Source organism: Cyrtonyx montezumae, unplaced genomic scaffold, assembly GCF_038088225.1.
Source record: "Cyrtonyx montezumae isolate F1298 unplaced genomic scaffold, pur_monq_1.0 scaffold_2, whole genome shotgun sequence".
Taxonomy (NCBI): Eukaryota; Metazoa; Chordata; class Aves; order Galliformes; family Odontophoridae; genus Cyrtonyx; species Cyrtonyx montezumae.
This window is the reverse complement of record NW_027071936.1, coordinates 52,654,806-52,668,538: the sequence shown is the minus strand read 5'-3', so window position 1 is coordinate 52,668,538 and position 13,733 is coordinate 52,654,806. Positions and strand designations below refer to the sequence as shown.

The following is a 13,733-nucleotide window of genomic DNA, read 5'->3' as shown; positions in this document are numbered from 1 at the left end:
TCTTGTGAGTACTTTCAGGGTTTCCAGATTCTCCAATTAAAACTTGCTAGTTCTAATTACACAGCAACACAGAGAAACATTTGTGTAGACTTCCGTACTAAGAGTCACTTGAAGAAAAGACTGCAATTCTCAAAAGTATAATACAAACAACATCACTTCAGATCGTTTCATGGGATCAAGTTTTGTTTGTATTGTCACTCATTAACACAGAAAACTACATTCCCTCAGTCAACGAAGTTCCTCTTTTCACGAGTACAAGTACATGCATCATACTTAAATCCTAGCATACAGGAAGATTTGAGAATAGGTATTTTTTCAATATTTGAGGCAGAACATTTCAGTCTAGAACCTGATAAAATACTGGGGTGTGATGAATAATAGTACATTATCAACTTTGCTGAAATCGGTGTTCAAAATAAAAAGTACAAATAAAAAGTACACTAAAAATAATATAAGCTTCATATTTCTTATTTATTTATTTATTTATTTATTATGCAAAAAACTCTGGTGCTAAGAAGGGTGCAGGTGATCTGTCATAAAGCATCAAGCAATAAAACTTGCCCCCAGTTGCCCAAAGTGAATGTTGAAGTTGCTTATTATGAATCTGAGCATCACAGTTTTTCCTCAAGACCATTTTCACATTTTAACAGTAGATTCAAAATGCAACAGGTTTTGAATACTACAAAACAGCTGTGTTGAATTTACAACAATCCCAGTCCCAGATGCTTGCATGAATAGATGACAAGAAAAATTTAAGGCAATATTTGCATGCTAGCATCCTGAAACATCCTTTGCCACCTAGTGATTTAAAATTACAGGGTTACAGCAGGAACCAGACACTAGGATTTTATGGATTTTATCCCTGCTGGTCACCTCAGCAGCATGCAGGATTATTTTTCCTGCAAGAGAAGGATTTTCCCTGCAGTTTAAGATGGACAGTGCGACCCCAGTGTGTCCATGGGGCTGGGGTGACCCAGGTAAGCACTGCACACCCCACTCACGGTGCCCGCGAGAGAACAGGCACAGAAAAAAAAACCAAAAACGACAAGCCACCAAAAAAAACCGCTCCCTTACCTTCTAAACCCGCTTCAATCAGCCCAAACTGTTCCAACACTTTCACAAAGAGCACAATCACGATCAAAACTGCTATCATTTCAAGCCCTTCCAAGTTCATGGCGAGTTAGGTCATGGTCTGAGCACGGCCACTGAGGAAAGTGCTCTCCCGCCCGGCTTTCCTGGCGAAGCCATCGCTCTACGCGGGGGCAGGGGGGAGCGGGGCGGACATCCTGGCCGCGGCCCGCCGGGCGCAGCCCCGCTCCCGCGCGGAGGGAAGGGGAGAGGAGGGTTCCCGGGCCGGGAAGAACGAGGCGGAGAACCACCTGGGGCCGGCGAGCCGCCGGCGTGGCCGCGCTGCTGCTGGCAGCGTCGGTGTGGGTAGCACGTCGCCTAGGAGACGCGGGGACCGGGCCTCGCATTGGACAGGGAGGGACAGAAAAGAGCAGGAAGCGAAAAGAAAGAAAGAACCGGGGGAGGGGACGCGGGGACAGGGCAACCTGCGTGTGCCGGGGTGCGATGTGCCAACTTTCTGCGAGTTTCTCCTGGGAAGAGAAAAATAAAATAATAAAGGAGAGGCGCAGCATGTGGCTGGCAACGCAGCACCGTGCGTTATGAATCGCTTTTCATCGTTAACGACAACAACAACTCATTTAATTTTCCCTCCTTATTAAGCTTTATCTAGCGCTCGGGCTGGTTTGGTAAACAAAAATTTGAAAGAACCGATTGAGAGGAAGAGGGAAAAGTACACTCGTTATTTTTGATGGACTCTCACTTCAGTCGTATGTGCTGAACAGAGTGTTTTCCCAGAGAAACAGCACAAATGCAGCCGGAGGAGTACCAGGTATCTCACACCTGCTGTCCTCCTGCAGAGGTCTGCAGCTCTGCCTCACGCAGCACTAAGTGCCATCCATGGCTAAGGCAACACTACTTCAATCCCTTAATAATTTAACATCTAAGAAGGAATTTGCATTAGAAAAACAGCGACTCTATTACAACAAAAATTAGCGAGGAACGACTGCAATAAATTTAATCCTCTCTGGTAGAGTATTGTCCCTCACATGGCTGGAATCCATTACTGTCCATTTCTTTCTTTGGATCATGTTCAAAAACCATCTTTGTGTCGCATAAGAACTGGCAGGAACTTCCCAATCCCCCAGGAATACTCGTGTTATGATGTGGGTTATCATTACTGAAAGCAGTGAAAAGAAGTGGGAATAAGAGGAATGATATAACAAATAATAAAATAGAATAATAAATAAAAATAAGAACAACCCACAACACTTTCTACTGTGAATAGATAAACCCATCCAGATTAATGTTAGCATGTCACTATCCCATGCTTTTTCTGCTCAAGGCTGAACTCCTTGAAGATGCTTAACACTTTGTCTGTTAGAAAACTTAAGGTTTACATGCTCCATCCTAAGCATATTGAAATAGACCATTGCTGGCTCTGCTAAGACATAGTGCAAATCTTAAAGTTTGCATTCATTTCACTTTTGCAGGCTATTTTTTCGTTGGTTAGCCATTTTTAAGTGCTGCAAAATTTTTCTTTACATTCTTCTTTCTCTCATTTAATCTTTCTTTCAAACAAGCTGAAAATCTTATCTGCTAAGCTGCATTATCAATGGCTTTAAGGACTGCAGGTCCTGCTCTGGTGTCCCTGCTGGAGAGGGGATGGGACCCAGAGGTCCCTGCCAGCCTCAACCATTCTGTGATTCTCATCTGCTCTGAACCAGCTTTGAGAATCTTCTCTATATTTTTTTTCTCTTTTTGACATATACAGAGATAATACACAACTATCCTTTCCTTTATTAGTTCATCGCTTTTTAGTAAAACTTTATGAAACCTTACAAAAGGTATTTCTCTTGCTGTCTCCTATTCAACAAAGCATTTAGTATAAATTCTTACTTTTTATCATAAGAGTAAATATATGAAATTGAAATCACTGGTCATATTTCATGCTGGGGACATATCTAAATGATCACTTCTCATCTTGTGATGCAGCTTTAAACTAGAATACAGTAAATATTTTACATTACTAAGATCCTAGGTACCGTGAATCATATTGCTATTGCTTAATATAGTATATCATGAAATGTCAATGTTGTGAAAAGGCCCAATCAATTTGAATTGAAAATTGACGAGTGAGACTACATTGAGAGTCCCCAGGAATGCTTACCTTTCTCCCTGACATTTCCTCTTCTTCTGCACTCACATTCATTGGAGTTGCCATTAAGCTGCTTTCCATTTCTGGTCATTGCTCCAGGATGTTTACTACCCTCTGCCATTCCTTACCACCTAATCAAGAGTTTATGGGAGCCTGCCCTGCATCACATAAGATCAATTGGATTTTCTTATGAAGATCAGATAAGTGATCTGAGCTGATCTTCACTGCTTTGCCTAAAGCAAACCTGGATGCATCTACAAACTGTTATGCTAACAGATTTTGGGGAAGGCTATCATTGGTAGGACAGCAGACAGCAAGAGATGCTAACGGTGTCTTCCATTGGTAGAACTAAATGCAGATGTCTGTGCAAAGCACGAGAAAACTCAAATGGGAGTCCAGTCCAGAAAGGTCAAAGCACCAGTGGGAGTCCCATGCAATATGGAAAACTGAAAACAGAATCTCTAACAGAAGCTACAGTTTCTGGATTCTGACTGAGAAAAATCTAAATAGTAATTTTAAGCATACATATGATGAAGATACAAATAATGTTCTAAATCCATAGGAACATTTTAAAGGCAATGTTCCTACAACTTATTACAAAGACAAATAATTTTTTTATTTGCTATAGAAAGTCAGAAGCAGCATACAAACTGTCAAGCTGTTGATAATTCTAATCAGTCTTTTGAATAGCCTTTGAGTATTCGTTAGTCCTTAAAACTGAATTGTATTTCTAGGCCATCCAATGAAAATGTGGCTCCCTGAACTGGTTACTGTGTATTTCTGGAAGCTGATGCACACATCATATTTGTGGTGGCCATGAATTAAATGTCATTAGAAGACGGAAATTTTTTCATGCAAAAAAATGTCATTCATATAACTCAATTTTTACCATAAATAAACCTCATCAAAAAGTAAAAGTCATCCAAAAAGTTCAATGTTATAAAAATGTCAGACAACTAATGTCAGACAACTATGTATTTTCAAACTCTTTGTGGAAACTGAATCAGAGAAATGTTACAACTTCACAGATGAACTTCAACTGCTCTCACGATTTGTTTGTGCTACTTATTTATTAGCAAGAATTTTTCTTGAGAGAATATAGAGATGATTTTCAAAACTACAGAGGAAATCTTTTCAAAAAGAATTTTCAGAGAGACATTTGTAAATCTCCTGTGAATCTTTAGTAATGAAGCAGCAATTCTTTTATTTCACATTTTGAGACAGTGTGTCAAGGGATGATGTTTTGTATTTGCTTTAATTTTCTCCAAGTGACAGATGGCCTCAATAAATTCAGGTCCAGTGCCTCACAACTGTGAGATGCCACAGGTGCTACAAGGTTCCTAGCAGCTTTTTTCACCATGATTCTTTAGGTTTCCTAGCAGAGTCTGACCCACCCCTCCATTACACTCAGTATCATTCACAAGACTGTCTTATTACACCAACATGTGTCAGATCTTGTGAGATTTCATTGATTTTTTTTTCTAGCTATGTCAGTCCTGGAGAACCTGTTTCTTAATTTCTCCCCTTATGTTCCCAAATCAGGGATATATATATAATGCCAGCAGTGCAGCAGCTCTAAGAATCAAATGCTTGCTTGTGCAACCTACTGTAAGAAGCCTGCCTTAGCAGGAGGTTGGACCAGGTGATCTCCTGAGGTCCCTTCCAACCCCTGTGATTCTGAGATTCTGTAATTCTCTGATTCTGTTTTTTGTTGGTTTTTTTTTTTTTTCCATCAAAGAACAAAAATATTCATTTAGTCTTTCATGTTTTTGAATCTCAACTACTGTGACTTCTGTGACTTTCTCTTTGCTTCTCTTGTGAAGTGCTAATTTTTTTTTCTTTTTTTTCTTTTTTTTTAATCCAACTGGGATGCTGCTATAAATACTGTCATTCTGCCTTGTCACTCCAACTGTCTTAATCCTCCATCTAGTGGACCCACTTCATAACATATACAGTATTTGCCATCATCACCTTCAAAGTCAGTCTTACCATATTACTGCCATGCTTAGACACTTCTGAATTTCAAAAAAGACTGAGCTTTTAACTCTCTCAATCAATAGGGCTGGCCTTACTTAAACATAAATTAAATTTTATTCATAAGAATTGTTACTGGCTCTAATACAGTCTTTTAATATTCTGAAATACCATTACATCTTCTCTCTCTCAAATTCTTCCTTAAACCAGAGTAATGGAAGTCCACAGTGTCCTTCCAAAACCTCACAAGGCAGAGTGATGTGGCCATTACAAAGCATCCTATTCATAATAGTGTTTGTTTGCCATTCTCTGCCACTTCTGAGGTCTTACTTTATTCTTAAATGTTAGGTCACTTAGGAATAACATATTTAAATGCAAGCTACACAAAAACATTTCCTCAGCATATCTGGACCACATTGTAGTTCACTATTTTCTGTCTTCCAGTACAGCTTTCTTCATATAATTCTGGAACTGTAGAACTATAGAAACTATTACCTACTCAACATTTTCTCTGGAACTATTTAGCTCTGCAAAATAGAGAGCCTTGCAATATACTGAGAAAGCATTCAAACATTATGTTCATTTGTTCTGTTTGTAAATTCACACACCATAAATTAAATATATGTCCTGGTAATAATATAGTTTTATTAACAAAACTTACTAAAATTATACTAGGTCTTCCTAAAAACACAACTATGCCAAACACAGCTATTCCAACTCTTGTCCAAAATTATAATCCATTAGGAAATTATACTGATTACAATAAAAACTAGCTTGAAGTATATCTGTTTCATCACTTTCTATAATTTCTTGCACAAGAGGCAGAAATGTAGTTCCAATGGTATAGAGTGTATGGATGCCTACATTTTTAAATCCATAGCCATGGATGGAAGGTGGAAATTTTATTATGATATAGTAAAATTTTCATGCAGATTACAGAGGGAGAAGATATATCACTAATAATTAGAAATATACTCTTTTTTTTTTTGCTATGTTTGTTTTTCTGCATGTTATTGGAAAACTGTCAAAGCTTCCTGTGGGTTTTTAGCTACGAACACTGTGTTAAATGAACTTTATCATAAATATGTTTAGAAAACTTATTTACAGTCTCTAAATAAAAGACTGACAGAAGGGTTCCTTTAGTTCAGCTGATGTAGCATGTGGATGTTTGCCAGACTTCTCCTTCTAATCCCTTGTTGGTTCATTAGAAACTTGCTGCAGACAACAAAGGACTTTTATGCCAATCAACAGTAAAAGTCACAGGAAAGCCTAGCTCATACACTTATAGAAACAGTTTGAGAGACTGCAACAAGGCAACACCTTTCAAACTTCTTCCTAAAATAAAATAAAACAAAACAAAACAAACAAAGGAAAACAACCACAGAAAACAATACAGAACCAGGAAGCCAGATAAATAAACTACTGAATCTTACAGTCTGACTTTAGCACTAGTGTAGAGCGTACTCCTAGTTCAAATGGTGAGCTCCCACTTTTCCCAGAAGTTATTATTAAGGCAAATAACAGAAAAAAATTGACAACTTGAATACTTGAATGCCTTTTTTTTTTTTTTTTTTTTAAGGCTGGAAATATAAAGCAAACCAACAATCATAAAAAATATAAGTAAAGTGACATTGTTTCCAAGTCTGCCCAATTAACCTACTGGCAGCATTGTGAAGGAGCCCAACAAGTTCCTTCACATCTTCACAATGTCTTTTTTTTCCTTTGTTCTTACAGACCATAAAAGCCCAATGCACACAAATCCATGTGCCTAAGCAAAGCTCCTACAATCACATGACAGAGTTTTGAGTGATGCTGTCATCTTATTAGAGAGACTCACTGAGGTGAGGGCTGGGTTTTCTAAAGAATCAAGGATTGTACCACTTTTCTCATGCTGAAGAAACACAAATAACTTATTTTGGTCACATATTCAATAGTAAGTTTTATCTTTCAATACCCAGCCATTGTTACCAAGTGAAGTTGTTTTCAACCATCTAACAAGGATAGCTGACCATTCTAAGTGAAGAGTTAAGTCCTACCTTCAGTTGCTATGTGGTCTTTATAGCATAGGTTTAAAGCAGGTTAGCACAACAGTCCAGAGAAACATAAACTACTGGCATTTACTATTTGAATGCAGATTTCTCTGCATGAGGCAAAGAGACTTAGAGACTGTGAAATCACCAGAGCTACTCTAAAACTAACAGGCAGGAAATTCTTGTTACCATTTTTTCTCCCCCTTCTGTCTTTATATAATATAAAGGTCTGTATTAACACTTCCTTCTTCTATTTCCTTACTTTTTGTTAACAGTTGGTATATCTTTCTCCATAAAATAGTCATTTACATATCAGAAGTATGACTTCTTTTTTTACAGGTGATTGATTCTATTTGGTTCTTTGGTCTTCAACACTTAGTGCTCCTTGGAAGCTGCTTTTATTTAAATTCATATTTCACGCATTGCAACAATTAGATCTTGATTTATACCTTCTCCATTTGGTTCTGGGATGTCTGTTTGAGCTGATAGCATTCTAAAAGGGTGAAAAAATTTCAGTGGTAAAAAGGGATCCAGTGGATACACATAAAATACACAAGACACTGAGACTTGTTTACATATTTTTTAAATGCCTAAAGAGTGTTGCTCTTTCATTTTAATGACTTATAAGAACTTTTAAAATAGGCCAGATATTTACTTTGCTTTTTTATTCAGTGGCAATATATGACAGAGTTCAAAATATTCCAAGGAGTTCAGAAATGTAAAACAATATGAAATATGACATTTAATGTACCTCACTTGTCAAAATAAAATACAAGTGTGATGCCTGAAAACCTTTGCTACGATTAGGTATTTGTTTATTTGTGTTTTTTACTGCTTCCTTTGAATATCTGATCAGTTGTTTGATTGCTGTTCTATGCCTATATTCTCATCCATCATGAAAATGACAGCAGTATTCATGCAAATTCCTTACTTTACTGTGGATTAACCAGATAAATAGGCAGCCACAGCTATGGCTTCTGCTTATCTTCCACCTCCCAGAAAGAGAAGCAGTCATAGGAATTTTCTCATGATTATACTTTAGAAACCCTACAAGCTATAAAGCAGTGACTTTGCGACACCTATGGTTTTGTTATCTGCCTGTCGTGGCCTGTGGGCTTGGCTATTTCTGTGCTTGCTGACTTTTCTGTGACTTTATTTCTGAAGAAATATTTTCATTTCATTGGTTGCAGCATTTTCCACTTCAGTATAATTTTTCATCTTCTCAGGTTCTTTTATGGCTTCATAGTATCTCCTACTCACACTGCCATTCATTAACAGCATCAGTCAGTCTGCAGCTTCTACATTTGGACACTATCCACATTGTTCTCCTTTGTCCTGGGTGCTAACCACTTAAAATATGAACATTAGAATAAAAGGTGAAAATTTGCCTCTGCTTTTTTAGGTTCTGTTCTAAAATGTTATTTAGATTATTCTTTTGAGCACAGTGCATAACTCAGAATCATTATTTTTCTGTTAAATTATCCAGATTACCAGTAAATCTTTCTGCAACCAAATACATCTTTGATAATGCATTGGACACTTTAAGACTTACTTCTGTTTCTTTACTTTACAAATATGTAGTATCAGTCAAGATCTTACACATTGCTAGCCCACTTTCAATACAAATTAGGCTAATGCTTTCAGCATTTGAAGAATTATTCTAATGGAACAGCTTAGTTAATGATGATACAGCTTTCCATCCATTACTTTCTACAAAAGGCACAATCTAGTCACACTCACATTCAGGGCTCAGGTCAGAAATCCTTGTTCTGGATCATTTAAGACTCAGGTCAGAAATCCTTGTTCTGGATCATTTAATTTTCTCTCTTACAACTATTCACTGTTGAAAAATCACCGGCCAAATTTCTATAGCTTCACATCTGCACTCTCTAAACTGGCCAGGGATTGTTTTCAAATTGCAAGGTCAAATCTGTTCCTGTTGCAGCTGAACAATGTTTTGACAATGTAGATGCGTGCCAAAAGATATCGATCTCAGACCAATTCAGACACGTTACCAATCTCTTTCTATCTGGCATCTCACTATCAAAGTGCAAAAGAATGGATGGATCAGACATTCTAGTACATTAAGACAGAGTATCCTCTTGGCAGTTACCAAATACAGAAACACACCTGCAATTCTAAGTAAATAACATTCCAGTATGAACTGCACATGATGCTCTATCCATTCAATATTATCACCATTTTCTACTGTTTCCACTCTATTGCCACATATACCATCTTCAAGCAGTAATCCCTTCCCTGCTGTGGCTTTTCACCATTATCTTTTTGATCATTCTGGCATTTCGATACAGTGAGGTTCTTCATACTTCCAAAAAAGATATAATGTGCAGGTTTGGACTACAAGGACAACTGAACTTCCATCACATGCTTTTTTACAGATGAATTTATATCATATCCTTGCTACTTGGTCTTACAACATGTTAATTAACTAAATCACAGAGGAAGTGAATGCAGAATCAAATGCTACTGGAACACAGTTGGCTAATTTAAAAACTTAACCAAACTTCTCTTTGTAAAAATAGTTAACCGCTTTGATTTAATAAAAATACCAAAAATTGATTTGATACAATATTCATGGAGTATCTAGACTGTTTAATAACTTGGTTAGAGTCATTGTAACTGATAATTTGTGAACTGATGTTATAAATAACTGTGGACTCTAGGACTATGATGATATGAGCCTAAATATTTATGTGCCATCTTTGAAAATATTACATTAGTGATATCAGAATAAAGCTGATCCATTAATTAATGAGTTTAGCAGTTGGTTAGTAGCAGCTTTGAAATGTCATCAATATTAGACATTTTGTAGCTTCACATGAAAATAAGAAAAAATAAAATAAATATCAAACAGACTGTAAGAGAACCAAACATGACATATTACTACCTGGTACTTAGTGAAGTGTGAGAGCTGGAATATTCCTGTAATCTAAAAAGTGCTACATACAGAGCAAGTTAGCAGATTGCGCTGGTTTGGTTTTTTCCTCACACATGGGGACAATTTTCAGTGATACAGAATAAATTCAGAAGACATTTTGAAAAACTGCACAATTTAGAGGGAGTCATTCCTCATTCTGATGACTTACATCAGTGAAACTTGTTTATGTTCATAAAGCTTTGAAATCTTTCCTATTCCCAATTTACTACTTCATATTGTTGCAAAAGTAGTAAAAGTGTCAGGGTAAAAATTTAATGCAATAATTATCTGAAACCAGAGCCATATTTTAGTGATCGTCAGAAATGATGCACATACCTCTGCTGAGAGTTACACATACGTAAACCTTACATTTCAGGTTTCAAATAGGATCACTGAAAGTAAAACATCACCTATGCAAGATAACTACTAAGAAATCAAAAACATTCCTATTGGAAAGATGTAAAATAAAGCTTGCAAAAAACAGCTACCTAATAAAATATTTTAAAGGTAATTCTGCAGACTCCGAATTTTACAGATCTGCAGCTTTAAAGGATCTCATGAATCCACCTCATTCAGTCTCTTGCATTATACTCATGTGGTTCTTGAAAAACATTTAAAAAGAATTAAAGCCTTCTTCAAAGTACTCCATCACTTTTTCACCCTCTACCAAAGTTGACACCCATCCCAGCAGTTGCCCCTCATTCCCCATTCTCTTCTGCTTTTTATGCCCAGTTCTTCTCATCCCAATCAAGCAACTCTGTATATCAGTTCATTAAAACAAGCAGGTTTCCTCCTTGAAAAAAATATTTGAAGCAATAATATAACTTCCATAAGTTCTTTCATATATATCTGATATAAATTTCTTATAATTGTCGAATCAAAGAATGCTTTGAGCTGGAAGGGACCTTTAAAGGTCATCTGGTCCAACTCCCCAGCAACGAACAGGAACATGCACACCTAGATCAGGTTGCCCAGGGCCTTATCCAGCCTTAATATGAAAGGCTTCAGGGATGAAGCATCCACCACATCTCTGTGCAACCTGTTCCAGTACCTCACCACCCTCACTGTAAAAGACTTTTTCCTTTTATCTAACCTAAAACAAGATATAAGGAAAAAGTGATCTTCTGGGGCACTTTTTTTTTTTTTAATAAGAAAATTAACATCTGAAATGTTCAAGCATTTTCTTAAAGCAATTTTTCAAAAAAAAGGAAAAAAAAATTGGAAAACACGTTTTTTCCGTACTCATAAATGTAGAAATTTTAGGATAATCCAGAACAAATTCAAAATTATTTCACATCCCATGGAAAACATAACTCATAACAAAACTAGCCAATTTTAAGTTGTACAATTTTCTCTATTTTAGTTTATTTAGGCTTGAAGCTTCCTTAGGCATTGATGGTGTTGCTGTACACGTTCCAGTATACAGACATGTATACATGTTGTTGTATATCATCGCAGCTGTATCATAATCTAAATAGTAAATACCAATTAAAAATAAAGGAAGTTCCCAGGCTTTCATTTTAAGTGGAACAAAACTGAATTGAAAAGTTTGATGGGAACATACTTTCTGTTTCGCTCTGAAGCCTCTGAGTACCACTGTTTCCATAGGCTCATTTGGATCCTCAGACTGAGTTCAGCAAAATTATTCCATGTATATGATGCTCAGCAGAGGTCAGCACATGCCTGACTCTTATGAGTACTTACTGTGACCATGTGCAATGAAAAAAAAGGCACACAATTTTTCTTTTGCCCATTGCACTGGAAAAGAAAGTCCTACCAGAAACCTTGCAAATACAGAACATGCCTGTACACAGAGATTTTGCATTTTAAGCTTTGTTTTAGCTGAAAGATGAATGAAGTTAAGGGTAATCATGGAGTTCCTGACTTGCAAAAACAATTGCATACCTTGTATACATTATTCACTCAAGGAAATCTAGTGCCTGCTCTATGAAATCAATTCAGTATATGGTACTTCTGGGTTTGATATGGTACTTCTGGGTAGACAGACCACTTAATCTGTTAAATGCATCTAAGCCAGGACCTAAATAAGGAAACTTTGATCAGAAATAAATATTATTGATCTCATGAAATCTTTTTATCACCAGTGTCCCAGCAGAGAAACTGCTTTGTGTTGAGGGAGCTGCTGCCAAACCCTCAACATATAAATTATTTTGCTTCTGAACGTGCTGATCTCTGGGCAGAGAAATAACTATCTCACGGCATGTTAAAAGCTGATGTATCTAGATTTCAATTCCATGTAATTTACTGAATACTAGAGAGTATTATTACAAGGTTCAGGATAAATTAAATGAAAATTAAGTACAAATGAAGCATGGGTCATAGAAAGGCAGAACTCAAAGGAATACTGGAAAGAAAAATAGCATCTGTTACAGCCTCCAAAAAAACAGACTCTGTTTTCAGGAAATAAATATGGTGTTTTTGCTGCGGTTGGAACTTGCGATGTTAGACAGAGAGAATGATGCCTCAAGTAAGTGGGGTAAGAATCATCTAGAAACACTGCTGCCTCTTGTTTAGTGTAGACCCAACCTCATACTGAGTGCTGAGAAAGCATTACACCAGATTTCATAGATGTCAGGGGAATAGTATGTGTGAGATAATGTCTCTCCTTTATTTTACAGTGGAAAGAGTCAAACAAATAAAAACAAATTATAATCCTATGCACTCCTTGACACAACCTGCAAGCAACATGACCTGTACTGGACATAATTTACTATCAGTTTGTAATATATGGTCATTTCAAAAAATACAAAATAGGTGCAAAATTTAGGAGTTTGAAATGCTAAATGTATTATTTAGCACTGGAATAAAGACTAGCACGTCCCATCTGGGGCACTGAGTAAGAAAGAGCATAGAATCACAGAACTGTGGGGCTTTGAAGGGACCTCTAGAGGTCATCTAGCCAACATCATTGCTGAAGCAGGTTCCCTACAATAGGTCATACAGGTAGGCATCCAGATGGGTCTTGAATATCTCCAAAGAAGGAGATTCCTCATCCTCTCTGGGCAGACTGTTCCAGTGCACTTTCATCCTCACCATAAATTAGTTTGTATGGAACTTCCTATGCAAAAGTTTTAGGTCACTGCTCTTTGTCCTATCACTACACACCATCGAGAAGAGCCTGGTCTCATCCATTTGCCTCCTACCTCCCTTTAGATATTTATAAGTAATGATCAGATCCGTCCTCATTCTTTTTTTCCCTAGACTGAACAGATCCAGTTACTCAGACTTTCCTCATACAGGAGATGCTACTGGCCTTTCATCTTTGTGGCCCTTAGCTGGACTCCTTCTAGGAGATCCCTGCCTTTTCTGAACCGGGGAACCCAGCTGGACACAGAAAATGGTGATCAGGGAAGCAGAAGGCTGCAGAGCAAGGCTCCTCTTTCTGAAATTGAGGGGAACTCTTTTGAAAGTGATGGTAACAATTGTCATTCTGTGCTTTTTCTCTTCAGAACTATCTGGCCTTGTGGCATATTTGTTCTGCTTTTGGGGACCATATGGTCATATTAAACTTTTTCTGTGAAGCATCCCTGTATGGCTGGGGCTTTAA

At 37.2% G+C, this 13,733-nt stretch overlaps 1 protein-coding gene across 4 annotated transcripts in view; it reads right to left on the bottom strand.

Moving 5' to 3' along the window:
* KCNIP4 (potassium voltage-gated channel interacting protein 4) overlaps nucleotides 1-13,733 on the bottom strand; it is a 346,284-nt gene that overhangs the window by 181,274 nt on the left and 151,277 nt on the right. Inside the window, exon 1 of one of the 4 annotated variants that reach the window (XM_065735724.1) lies at nucleotides 1,075-1,293. The exons of the other annotated variants lie outside the window; for them this stretch is intronic. Within the exon in view, the coding sequence (XP_065591796.1) occupies nucleotides 1,075-1,174 (100 nt within the window). The 5' untranslated portion in view covers nucleotides 1,175-1,293. Of the gene's footprint in view, nucleotides 1-1,074; nucleotides 1,294-13,733 lie in introns of those variants that run through there. 4 annotated transcript variants of the gene reach the window in all.